Genomic DNA, 12,307 nt, shown 5'->3' on the forward strand with positions numbered 1-12,307 from the left:
TGCTGCCCCTTGCCCAGCCCCAGCTCCTGACCCGCTGTCTCTCTCTTTCCCCAGGATACAACGAGCAGCCAGAGCTGACCAGTGAGTACCTTGCAGGTCTGGGAGGGGATCTGAAGGCAGCAAGTGATGTGTTGGGCTCTTCCCTCAGGCAGTGGAGGTTGAGGGCCTGGGATCCTAGATAAAGGCAGGGATCCTGCCAGTCTTTGTCCAAGGAGACAAGGGCTATCAGGAGACCTCTGCACTAGATCAGGCAGATCCCTGACACCTTGGGTCTTTCCCATTGTCACTTCAAATATGTCCTTTTTTCCAGCTCCCACCCACCCACCAACAACGACAGCTGCCGCCCTCGAGCCTTTCACCGTCAACTTCACCATCACCAACCTGCCCTTCACTTCTGACCTGGAGAATCCTGACTCGGCCAGGTTCAGAGCTACACGAAGGGTTATGAACATGCTGGTAGGTGAACCACCACTGGGACATTGCTGTACCCCCCGCTAGCTTTATCAGCTTGGAGGGAGCACAGACAGATGGTCATATCTTAACTGGGAAACCTATTCCATTGGCAGCTGGACCGCCTGCTGAAGGACAGCAGCATTGGCCCTGTTTTCCAAGGATGTGGGACAACAGACTTCAGGTATGTGTTGCACTCCAGTGCCATTTGCAAGGCCCTCTCTCATAAAGGGACCAGTCACACTTGTGTGTGTTCCTCTCTTTTATGAAAGCCAGATTTCTCTCCAAGGCACTCCTGCCAAAGGAACCTCTCCGTCATACCCTCTTTCTTAGACAATCTCACTACAGATCTCTCATCTTGGAATGGTGAAGGCCCAACCCTGAGATTAGTGTGAACTCGTTTTAGGCCCTCTTCCTCCAGAAAAGAATCAAGGCACTAGTGAGGTTGTAGAGCAGTCTCAACCTATCAGACAGACACATATTTTGGGAAGGTGGACCTCCGATTCCCATGCAATGATGGCCATGGCAGTCCCTTGTTTAAGCCCTGAAGGGAGCACGTGAAGAGGAGGGTGCTCAGGGAGGTTGCTGTGTTTTTCAGGCCGGGCAGTGACAGGGACCAGACCCGGGTGGACGCCGTGTGCACCTACAGCAAGGAGCCCTGGGCTGCACCTTTGGACAGGGTGGGGCTGTACCACCAAGTGAGCAACAAGACCAGAGGCATCACCCAGCTGGGCCCCTACAGCCTGGACAAGGACAGCCTCTACGTCAACGGTGACCGCCGCTCCTCCCTCGGCCTCCTCTGCTCCCCCATGGCAGCCCTGCCCCAGTGCTGCCCCTTGCCCAGCCCCAGCTCCTGACCCTCTGTCTCTCTCTTTTCCTAGGATACAACGAGCCACCAGTGCTGATCTGTGAGTACCTTGCAGGTCTGGGATGGGATCTGAGGGAGGCAAGTGCCACTATGGTTTTCTTGAGGACAGTGGCAGTTGGGGGCTGGGGCTTGAAATCCTGGGGACATGGGGTGCTTCCAAGCCTTTGCCTTGGAGAGGCGGCCTGCCTGGAGACCTCTGTACTCATCCAGCCAGAGCTCTACCAATCAAGATTTTCCAATTTGTAATTTCCCAACTGTGCTTCCTCCAGCTCCATCCCATGCAACCACCACAGCTGCAGGTCTTGAGTATTTCACCATCAACTTCACCATCACCAACCTGCCCTACACTTCTGACCTGGAGAATCCTGACTCAGCCAAGTTCAGAGCTTCTCGGAGGGTTATGAACACCCTGGTAAGCAGACCATCACTGGGAAATTGTCATTCCCTCCCTGATATCTATAACTTGGAGAGCGTGCAGTGAGAGTGCCATGCCCTAAAACTGGTAAATCTCTTCCCTTGTCAGCTTGACCGGCTGCTAAAGAAAAGCAGCATTGGCCCTGTTTTCCAAGGATGTGAAGCAACAGACTTCAGGTATGAGTGGCCCTCCAGTGTCCCTTTGCAGTGTCTTTGCTTACATAAGGGAACTATTCGTGGTCGTGTTCTTGCTTTTTTCTGGAGCAAGGACATTTTCTGTTCTTCCCAGGGTCTTTCTCCTGTTTTACCTCTCTCTTATATCTCCCCCTCATTTGCTGCACTCTTCTCTTTGGCTGCTGAAGGCACAATCCCAAGCTGACTCAAAAGTCCTTCTAAGCCCTCTCTTTCATTAACATGTGCAGACTGATGTTGAAGCTGGAGAACAGTGTCCAGACACCAAGAGAAACTGAAATATTGGGAAGGCAAAGCTTGCATTCCAACTCCAAAATAACCATGGCAGTTTCAAGCCCAGCCTTAAGAGCAAATCAGGCAGAGGAGGGTGCTCAGGGAGGTGGCTGTGTTTTTCAGGCCGGGCAGTGACAGGGACCAGACCCGGGTGGACGCCGTGTGCACCTACAGCAAGGAGCCCTGGGCTGCACCTTTGGACAGGGTGGGGCTGTACCACCAAGTGAGCAACAAGACCAGAGGCATCACCCAGCTGGGCCCCTACAGCCTGGACAAGGACAGCCTCTACGTCAACGGTGACCGCCGCTCCTCCCTCGGCCTCCTCTGCTCCCCCATGGCAGCCCTGCCCCAGTGCTGCCCCTTGCCCAGCCCCAGCTCCTGACCCTCTGTCTCTCTCTTTCCCCAGGGTACAACGAGCCACCACTGCTGATCTGTGAGTACCTTGCAGGTCTGGGATGGGATCTGAAGGCAGCAAGTGATGTGTGGGGCTCTTCCCTCAGGCAGTGGAGGTTGAGGGCCTGGAATCCTAGATAAAGGCAGGGATCCTGCCAGTCTTTTTCCAAGGAGACAAGGGCTATCAGGTGACCTCTGCACTTGATCAGGCAGATCCCTGACACCTTGGCTCTTTCCCATTGTCACTTCAAATGTGTCCTTTTTTCCAGCTCCCACCCACCCACCAACAACGACAGCTGCCGCCCTCGAGCCTTTCACCGTCAACTTCACCATCACCAACCTGCCCTACACTTCTGACCTGGAGAATCCTGACTCGGCCAAGTTCAGAGCTACACGAAGGGTTATGAACATGCTGGTAGGTGAACCACAACTGGAACATTGCTGTACCCCCCACTGGCTTTATCAGCTTGGAGGGAGCACAGACAGATGGTCATATCTTAACTGGGAAACCTCTTCCCTTGGCAGCTTGACCGCCTGCTGAAGGACAGCAGCATTGGCCCTGTTTTCCAAGGATGTGGGACAACAGACTTCAGGTATGGGTCATGATTAGCTGTCCCTGCAGGACCCCTGGTCATATGCATAGGCTGCTGAGATCTCTTGTCTGTTGGTGCCCACCCTATGGGCTGGCACCTCCCCCTTGATGCCCTCCTTCTTCAGAGTATCTCCTGTCTTTCGCTCTTTATTCCACATGCCCATATTGTTTTGTTAGCTGACTTTCCAGTCCTCCCTGAAAAACCAGAAAAGATCAGTTATCCAGTCTTGAAGGGAGAATGTGCAGAGGAGGGTGCTCAGGGAGGTCGCTGTGTTTTTCAGGCCGGGCAGTGACAGGGACCAGACCCGGGTGGACGCCGTGTGCACCTACAGCAAGGAGCCCTGGGCTGCGCCTTTGGACAGGGTGGGGCTGTACCACCAAGTGAGCAACAAGACCAGAGGCATCACCCAGCTGGGCCCCTACAGCCTGGACAAGGACAGCCTCTACGTCAATGGTGACAATTCTTTTGGATTTCTTTAGTTTTAATATTCTCCATTTTCTATACCTAATTAATTTCCTATTTTTTCATATTCATTCACTAAATCTTTTTTTTTTTTAATATTTTTTGTTTTATCACTCCATTGTATCTCTCATTCTTTTTGCTGTGTTTACAGTTGTTTCTCATACGCTGTACATTCATTTATAATTTTACCTCCTTTAATTGTTTTTTTAATATAGTAAAATTAACCTTTTTCAAGTATTCTTTCTCTGTTACACTAATTCTAAGTATTCTATTTACAAACATCTTGGAATATATAAAGATTGATCTCTCAATATCAAGGAAGAGCACTACAACTTATCACCACTTGATAAAATTATGCATAAATTTTCCATGTAGAAGTTAAATGATTCCTTGACCATGACACTGTGGTTAGAACTTGATGATCTCTAAGTTCCCTTCCACCCCAAATTATTCTGTGATTCTAAACTGGATTTATGGAATAAATTCTCTCTAAATATCCCTCGTAAAGGGAGAATTCGGTGCACTGCTAAGAAAAGCAGCACCTTGCCAACAAGGTAATTGGCATTTATGCCTGGACAGTCACCAAATCAATCTTTCCTAGGAAATGTTTACACAGTAGCTCTCAGACATGTTCTGTATTCTAGTCTGTGCCACACCTTCCCAACTGTAAGGCACTTCTTCAAATCCTGTCCCTTTTCTTCCCCCCACAGGTCATCATGAAGTGCAACCTGAACTATGTAAGTACTGTTAAAGAGAAATTGAGGGGCAGGGAGATTTTGCTAATTAGCAACAGCCAAAACAGCAAGTTGGATTAATCAAGCAAGAGCACTGCTCATCTATAAAACAGTGTTAAGAGAATTTGTGAGCCTCTTAGGGAACCACAGCTTACATATCCTTGAAGCCGCCTAGAATATATGGGAATTTTACCCGGAATATTTCCTCTTGGGATGTTGAACATAAATTGTATTTTCAAGCAATAACTTTCCCTGCTCATTACAGCTGCTGATCAAAGCACACAACCTCTGGCACCAGCAGTAAAGAACTTCACCCTGAACTTCACAATAACCAACCTCCAGTTCACTGCAGACCTGCAGAAACCCAGTTCCAGGAGATTCAAGTCAACAGAAAAAGTCATGTACCACTATGTGAGTCTTGCAAACAATGCCCTGCTGGGGCACAGTTCTCTCAGCATCTCTTATCTCTTACCTTCACCAGGATATTTTGCTTACTTCCATGCTGTTATTCCATTTCCAGGTTGATTCTTTACTCCAAAGGAGCAGCATTGGCCCAGCTTACATCGGCTGCAAAGTAATGGCATTCAGGTAAGAGCATGTCTGGAAAAGTCCCCACTCCCTGCTTCTGAAAATTCCCATTTCTCAGCATCCAACTCATCTCTGGGTATTTTCTCACATGGTAGCAATGTCTGAGGGGTTTTTCTGGTCCCTCTCTTTGTATACTAGAAGTTGAGATAGATTTCTCAAAAATAACTAAACCAGTGCCTCATTTCCTAGGTCCACAAAGAACAGGGATGACACAGGAGTAGATGCCATGTGCAGCCGTAGGGATGAGCCTTCAGATCCCAAATTCAACAGCACAACTGTTTACCATGAGCTGAGCAAAATGACCAATGGCATCACCAAGATGGGACACTACAGCCTCAACAGCCAGAGCCTCTATGTCAATGGTAATGAGACCTTCCCAAGGCATTTTTCCTAATGAAATTTGAATTTCCTGTTCCTGGAGGTGTTTAAGGCCGTGTGGGATGGAGCTCTGAGCATCTTGGTCTAGTTAAAGTTGTTCTTGTCCAGAGCAGACAGGTGGATCTAGAGGGTGTTTAAGGTCCTTTCTGTTTCAAACCATTCTGGGATTCTGTGTTGGAATTATGGAATCATTATGGCTGGAGAAGACCTCTGAGATCAAGTCCAACCTTCAAGGTCGACACAGACTAATTTGAAATCAGAATGAAGAAGATTTAATTTACCTCTCAAAACAGAGAACAAAAATTAGAGGGCAAAACCCTGTTAGTCACCAAGTTAAAAGTCTTGAATTCAGGAACCACAATCTTGTAATAAAATCCTGTGTATTTAGTTCTGCTGAGACTTTCTTGGAATATTTTCCTAATAATTTCCATTTGTTTTTCAGGTTATAATGAACCTCCTTACAGTCCATCTTGTAAGTATATTTAAAACCAAATGCAGGTTAAGGCTACTTAAAGGCATAACTTGATTTTCTGTCCTTCTGATTTGGCAATGTTAGTGACACTGCAAAATGTCTGAAGGGTGGGATCTTGTTCATATGGGTTTTTTCTCTAAGAAACCCACTAACAGCAATGTCTTATGAAGATCCTGTTCTTATTTTATCATTGTCACTTCTGTTCTCTCTTGCAGCAGTAAAATCAACCACCACACAAAGCCCAGGAGCAATCACAGAGCACTTCACCCTGAACTTCACCATAACCAACCTCATGTTCACCACAGACCTGCAGACACCAAATTCCCGCAAATTCCGGTCCGCTGAGAAAATCATGAAACACTATGTGAGCCAAAATTCTGTTGTTTTTCACTGAAATCACCCAGGATTTTGGGGTTCCTGTATTCACAAAGACTTTTCCTTCCAGACTGACTCCCTGCTTCAGAAGAGCAGCATTGGTCCCCATTTCACTGGCTGCAAAGTGACGGGATTCAGGTGAGCAATAACCACAGAGATCCACTTGGAGCTGCAGCAAATTAATTTCCTCACATTTGACTGACACTTTAATAACTGTTCTCCTTTTACTAGTAGTTGCTTTCATTACAATAAAGCTTCTATGCCAGTTTGTATGGTCTTTATCTTACAAAGCCTTTTTCTTTGTAAGGCCATATCTTGGTGATTTCTGCAGCTTCTCTGAGAACTGTGGGCAGATTTATTTGGAGGGTTTTTTAATCACATCAAAACAAACAAACAAATAAACAAACATACCCAAAATATTTTAATAACTAACAGAAGCTCCATGATATTAAATTCCTCAGGCCTGGGAAGAACAGGGATAGCACAGGAGTGGACACCCTCTGCAGCTACAGAAAGGGCTCTCAGGTGCCCAAGTTTAACCCAGCTGAGGTTTACCAAGAGCTGAAGAGAATGACAAGTGGCATCACCAAGCTGGGAGTCTACAGCCTGGACAACAAGAGCCTCTATGTCAATGGTGAGTGTTTGATTTTCCCACTCCTCCAGGCGCTGGAGCAGTTTGGGACCATCTTAGCTCTCAGGGGTCCTCTCCATGTTAAAAAAGTCACCTTAAGGAGAAGATTGAGAGTTTTCTGCATAATTTCTCTGCGTAAGATATAAAATCTTTCCACGTCGACATTTTTGGAGATTTTAATTTTTATGTTACATTGAAGAGTGAACTTAATTTTAGTCTTGACCTCAATCATTCACCTGCCTGTGAATATTTCACTTCATTCCTGTCTAACAGTGCTTAATTAAACCTTGGCACACACATTTTCTCACTGTAGCTGCTCCCCCAAAGCACCTTGTTCTGGCTGAGCTTTGTTTATTTAATACATTCACACCCTTGGGGCCTGGTTCTGATGATTCATTCCCAAATCATCCTTTTAATCACCTCCTCTCCACTTCCATTCTCCAAAGTTGATGCTCTCTTACATAACTCTTGCATTTCCTTTCCAGGTTACAACGAACCCCTTGAGAGATCCCGTAAGTATTTTGCCAAATTCATTTTTGCCACGTTCATTTTGCCAACTTCATTTTGCCAAATTCATTTTTGCCACGTTCATTTTGCCAAATTCATTTCAAGGGAAGCTCTCACAAGAGAAATGCCCTGAGAAAATCAGAGGGGAAGAGATTATTTAGAGTAGCCTTGAGGTGTGCTGGAATTAGGAATGTTTTGAATGTGAAAACAGCTCTTTTTTTTTTGGGTAGGAAATTCCTAATCCTTCTCCCCTTTGGTTACAGCCCGGAGCCCCACAGCTGCACCAAAACCAACATCCAGGAATTTCACTCTGAACTTCACCTTGACCAACCTCCGCTACACTGCAGATCTGGAAGCCCCAAATTCCCGCAGGTTCCTTTCCACAGTGAAAGTGATGAACCACTATGTGAGTCTGGCTCTGCTTGTGCCCCTTTTGGGTCTTGGTGGTGACCTAAATCCACCTGCTTTAAACTCAGGGTGTGAGTCCCAGCTCTCAATTGTCCTTTTTTTTGACAGCTTGACTCTCTTTTCAAGAGGAGCAGCATAAGCTCTGCCTACACAGGATGTAAAGCCATGAGATTCAGGTAAGATTTGGAATTCCAGAATCACAGGATGGGTCAGGTTTGAAGGGACCACAGTGGGTCAGCTGGTCCCACCTGCCAGCTCCAGCAGGGTCATCCCAGAGAGCACATGGATTGTGTCCAGATAGCTCTGGAATATCTCCAGTGAGGAGATTCCACAACTTTTCTGGACAATTTGTTTCAGTGCCTGGCCACTGCCCAAGGAAGAAGTTCTTCCTCATGCTCATCAACTTCCTGGGCATCAGTTCCTGCCTTTTTCCTCTAGTCCATTCCTCAGCACCAAAGAGCAGACCCTGGTCCCTGCTCTGAGCCCTCCCTGCAGACACCAAAAATACACTGAAAAGCACTGAAAGAATACTAAAAGTGGTCTGAAATACTAAAACACCTAAATATAAACCACCAAAAATACTCCTAAAATTTCTTTACCCACTCTCACACACCTTCAATTCCTGCCTGTTCTGAGGCCAGGAAACAGCAGCCAGTGACACCTCCCTGCCCAGCCTGGATTTTTTTTTAGCTGGTAAAATCATTTTGCTATCTAAATATCATCACCCCAATTCTGGAGAGCCTGGTGAAGGATGCAGGAGCCCGTTGGCACTGGGGGTTTGGTGTCTGCCCTTAAAACCCCTCCAGAAGTTCTGCCAGCAGAGCAGTGTCCCAGAGAACGTGTGTGACATTTGTCCCCAGGTCTGGAAGGCACAGGGATGACACTAAAGTGGACGCCGTGTGCAGCTACAAGGACAATGCCAGCCTGGCCAGGTTTGACAGAGAAAAGCTTTACCAGGAGCTGAGCACCATGACAGACAGTGTCACCACACTGGGCCCCTACAGCCTGGACAGGAGCAGCCTGTATGTTGATGGTGAGCATCCATGGGATAACAGAATTTTGGGATCTCCTGGAGGTCATTCCTCATCCCTGGGGCCTGAGCACTGATGAACCCTTTAGGTGGCTGGTTTTCTTTAAGTTTGACAAAACCAATCCTACAGGATATTGTCATGCTGGCAGCATTCACATGCCTGAAATCAGACAAATTCCTGGTGAATTTCACTGTTACAGTGTATGATCTAAGCATGGATGTATCTTATTGCTTTTATGATATGAACAGATGTAAAAAGGAATTAACTGTACCCTTTTTATTTAGGTTTCACCCTCACAGAGACAGCTGCCACCAAAAAGCCTCTCTTGGCTCCAGTCAAACTTGGCTACAGACTGAGCTTTAGAATAGTCAATGAAAACCTCACCAACCCTGACTCCCAGTCTCCAGAATACAGAGCAGCAGTAGAAAGCATCACCAACAAGGTAAGGAGGTATTTGAGAATATGTCTGGCTGGTCAGTTTTTGAAGCAACTACCAAAGATTTACATCCGAACTTAAAAAAAAAAAAAATTAAAAATCAACATTTTGGAAGCAAAATTTCTAGAATCTGAAAGATAAGATTGGCCTTTATGTTTTGGTTTTAAGTTATACCTGGTGGGTGTGATCCCTGCCCATGGCAGGGAACTGGGACTGGAGGATCTTTAAGGTCCCTTCCAACCCAAACCATTCAATGATTCCATGTGGTTTGATGAAATTCTCTCCAGCCAAAGACATGGACTGCAAAATGCCAGAACTGATCTGTTAAATGAACACACCCCCAGCACTTCACTCCCAGCTCCAGAAGTGCATCCAAGGCCAATCCCTGCTGGCCAATCCCTGCCCAGCACATCCATGATTCTTTCTAGAATCCAATGTTTTCTCTTCAGCACCAATCCAATTAATCAACCTGATAAGGCCCTGACTGGGTGGGTTTTGCTCTCTTTGAGGTGTGGGTCTGTGAGGCTGGGATGTCACTCAGGACGCTGCTCTCCCACACTGGCATCCTGGAAGGAATTTCAGGAAAGAAACATTCCTAAGGCAGGAATGTTTGCCAGGCTGGAAGTCAGAACCCATCACCAGAAGGTGCCCATTCCAAAGTAAAATCCAACCCCCATGAAATCCAACCAGCAAAAAATAACCCAGAGCTCAAGTCCCTCCTGCTGGCCTAAAGCCTCCATCCTCGTGCCCAAACTCACTAATATTTAATGTGATATTTTAATTTCAGATGAATCACTTGTACCACCAGAGTGACCTGCGGGAGCAGTTCCTGACCTGCAGGATCACCGGGCTGAGGTCTGGGATAAAATTCTGATTTTGGTTAAAGATTGCTTCACCCTGGCACTGCTCCCCCACGGCTGAGTGCCACTGGCCCCACTGGAATTCCTGCCTTCTGTTCTCCTGTTGGAAACTGATGCCCTAAGGAGGCATTGCCAGGCTTCCCAGAATTTGTCTGTTTGAATGTTTTTCGGACTAGGGTTTCTCAGTCTGGGTTTCTGTAAGGCACTCTGAGGTCTCTGAGTATCCCAGGAATTACAGATCCCATCCCTTTACTGGGAGCTGGTGACCCTGTGACCTCTGCACTCCTCTCAACCTGAACTCCACTAGATTTTAAAAGTGAGCCGTGGGGTCCTGCTCAGGATGGAATGAGGCTTGGACAAGGGACCCTCGCACACAATGAAAGCTTTAAAAAACTAAAAGTGCTGCTCTTTCCTTGAATTCAAACAAAACAACCTAAATTTGTCCAGAGAAGAGGTAAAAATTTAATTCCTGTCTCTGTCCAAAGGAAAAGCCCCACCCAGCCCATTCCATCACATTACTTTAAACCACTCAACCTTCAGAACAGCAGGGACCCTTCAGGAAACTCCTTCCCACATGGAGTTTCCTGCCCATCCTGTTTATCTCCAAACCTCTGTCCCTCTGCCCACAGGCCTGGATCCATAGTGGTCGACTGCCAGTGCTTCTTCCAGGCTGACCCCAAAATCAGCAGGGCTGTGGTGGAAAGGACTTTCCAGGACAGGACCTCCAACACCACGGGGCTGTGGCTGGGGAGCAGCTACCGACTGCAGGAATTCTCAGTGGACAGTACGTGGATCAAATCCCTTCCCAGTGTCCTCAGGGACAGCTCACTTTGCCATAGCACACTCAGAATCGCCCAAATTCTGCTCTGTCAGAGCACAAGAAATCTCTCATGAAGCTGGATCACTGGGCTTTGAGTCAGGCCATTCAGACATTCAGTCCTCTAGTCATCGATGGCTTAAGGGGTTATTCAATATTAAGATGTTCTGAAATATTAAGGTGTTCTTCAAAATTAAATTGTTATTCAAAATTAAGGTGTTTTCAGTATTAAAAAAATCAGAAAATGAAGTGTGAACTGCTCACCGCAACTTCAACCATCTAGAGCTAAACAGACCTTCAGCTTTTTTTCCCAATGTGCAGCATTCCAAAGAAATGAATGGCCTGGAACATTTGGAGTTTCCTGTCAGACCCCAGTGAAACTCAAGTTCTGCCAACTTAAGACTTCAGGTTAAAAAGCTGCAGCTCAGTGCTGCTAGGTAGGAAAGCCACAGTTTCTCTCTGCTAGAATTTAATTTCCCGCTCCATTTCCAGCCTTGGAACTCTCAGTTGAGGCAGCAACTCAAAAGACACCCCTGGAGTCTGGCAAAGAAAAATTCGGATTAAATTTCCAAATCACCAACCTTCCCTACTCGCCTGAGCTGCAGGACTCCAGCTCCCAGATGTACCAAGAGACCAAAGAGAAGATTGAGAAAGAGGTGAAATAAACAGCAATAGCTTGATCTCCCTGTCCAAAGGATGTGTTAAATTAACTCAACTTTCCTCCACTGTTTTGTTTCTCCCCATCAGCTCGAGGTATTCAGGAGCAGCCACCTGAAGGACCAATTTGTTGGCTGCACTGTGGAGAGCTTTGGGTATGTCCAGTGCTTTCTGAAGCCCCAAAAGAGCAGCTGAAGAAGACATTTAGGGTGTCCACCCCTCCCTGCCAACCTCTGTGCCCCCAGTGACACATGAGAGTCACCTCATTCTCCCTCAGTCACTTTTTGCCTTTACCACAAAAGGTTTCTGCCCAAACAGAGCTGGTTTTGTTTCGGTGCTTGCAGAGCTGTTTTCATGCATGAACAACCCCAGGGTAGAGCAAACACGTTCATTCTCTCATTTAACGTGTTCAAATAAGCTCAAGTTCCACTGACACACAGCACTGACCACACAACTGAGCAGCCTGAGGACAAAACCTGCCTGTGTCAGGGTCCTCCAGCTAGTGTGAGGGTCCTCCTCTTCGGAGGAACAAAGCAGCAGAGTAGATTTAACTTTGAGAAATAGAGCTGATTTAACTCTTCGAAATAGAGTTGATTTTCCTCTTAGACACAGAGCTGATTTACCTCTTAAAAATGGGGATTAAATCAGTGGATGGATTTCACAAGGCTGCAGGAGTTCCTGTCTCACCCAGACCAAGCTGCTAAAAGTGATCCCATCCCAATAAAACATCTCTGGGACATCTGCAGACCTGAGACTCCAAATCCCCCT

The 12,307-nt window shown here is 46.8% G+C and overlaps 1 protein-coding gene across 22 annotated transcripts in view; it reads left to right on the forward strand.

Annotated features, from left to right (window-relative positions):
• Window positions 1–12,307, forward strand: part of MUC16 (mucin 16, cell surface associated) — a 71,906-nt gene that overhangs the window by 56,805 nt on the left and 2,794 nt on the right. For 18 of the 22 annotated variants that reach the window (XM_059870131.1, XM_059870127.1, XM_059870124.1 and 15 more), the window contains 29 exons: window positions 55–81; window positions 311–456; window positions 567–634; window positions 1,049–1,221; window positions 1,332–1,358; window positions 1,588–1,730; window positions 1,842–1,909; window positions 2,321–2,493; window positions 2,604–2,630; window positions 2,860–3,005; window positions 3,116–3,183; window positions 3,464–3,636; window positions 4,356–4,382; window positions 4,645–4,790; window positions 4,900–4,967; window positions 5,157–5,329; window positions 5,788–5,817; window positions 6,033–6,181; window positions 6,263–6,330; window positions 6,654–6,826; window positions 7,309–7,335; window positions 7,594–7,736; window positions 7,847–7,914; window positions 8,599–8,771; window positions 9,054–9,211; window positions 9,993–10,060; window positions 10,695–10,849; window positions 11,375–11,538; window positions 11,630–11,694. In XM_059870131.1, the coding sequence (XP_059726114.1) occupies window positions 55–81; window positions 311–456; window positions 567–634; window positions 1,049–1,221; window positions 1,332–1,358; window positions 1,588–1,730; window positions 1,842–1,909; window positions 2,321–2,493; window positions 2,604–2,630; window positions 2,860–3,005; window positions 3,116–3,183; window positions 3,464–3,636; window positions 4,356–4,382; window positions 4,645–4,790; window positions 4,900–4,967; window positions 5,157–5,329; window positions 5,788–5,817; window positions 6,033–6,181; window positions 6,263–6,330; window positions 6,654–6,826; window positions 7,309–7,335; window positions 7,594–7,736; window positions 7,847–7,914; window positions 8,599–8,771; window positions 9,054–9,211; window positions 9,993–10,060; window positions 10,695–10,849; window positions 11,375–11,538; window positions 11,630–11,694 (3,094 nt within the window). The remainder of the gene's footprint in view (window positions 1–54; window positions 82–310; window positions 457–566; window positions 635–1,048; window positions 1,222–1,331; window positions 1,359–1,587; window positions 1,731–1,841; window positions 1,910–2,320; window positions 2,494–2,603; window positions 2,631–2,859; window positions 3,006–3,115; window positions 3,184–3,463; window positions 3,637–4,355; window positions 4,383–4,644; window positions 4,791–4,899; window positions 4,968–5,156; window positions 5,330–5,787; window positions 5,818–6,032; window positions 6,182–6,262; window positions 6,331–6,653; window positions 6,827–7,308; window positions 7,336–7,593; window positions 7,737–7,846; window positions 7,915–8,598; window positions 8,772–9,053; window positions 9,212–9,992; window positions 10,061–10,694; window positions 10,850–11,374; window positions 11,539–11,629; window positions 11,695–12,307) is intronic. The other 4 variants (XM_059870113.1, XM_059870115.1, XM_059870114.1 and 1 more) reach the window with 4 other exon arrangements.

The sequence above is a fragment of the Haemorhous mexicanus genome, chromosome 29 (genome assembly GCF_027477595.1).
Source record: "Haemorhous mexicanus isolate bHaeMex1 chromosome 29, bHaeMex1.pri, whole genome shotgun sequence".
Lineage (NCBI taxonomy): Eukaryota > Metazoa > Chordata > Aves > Passeriformes > Fringillidae > Haemorhous > Haemorhous mexicanus.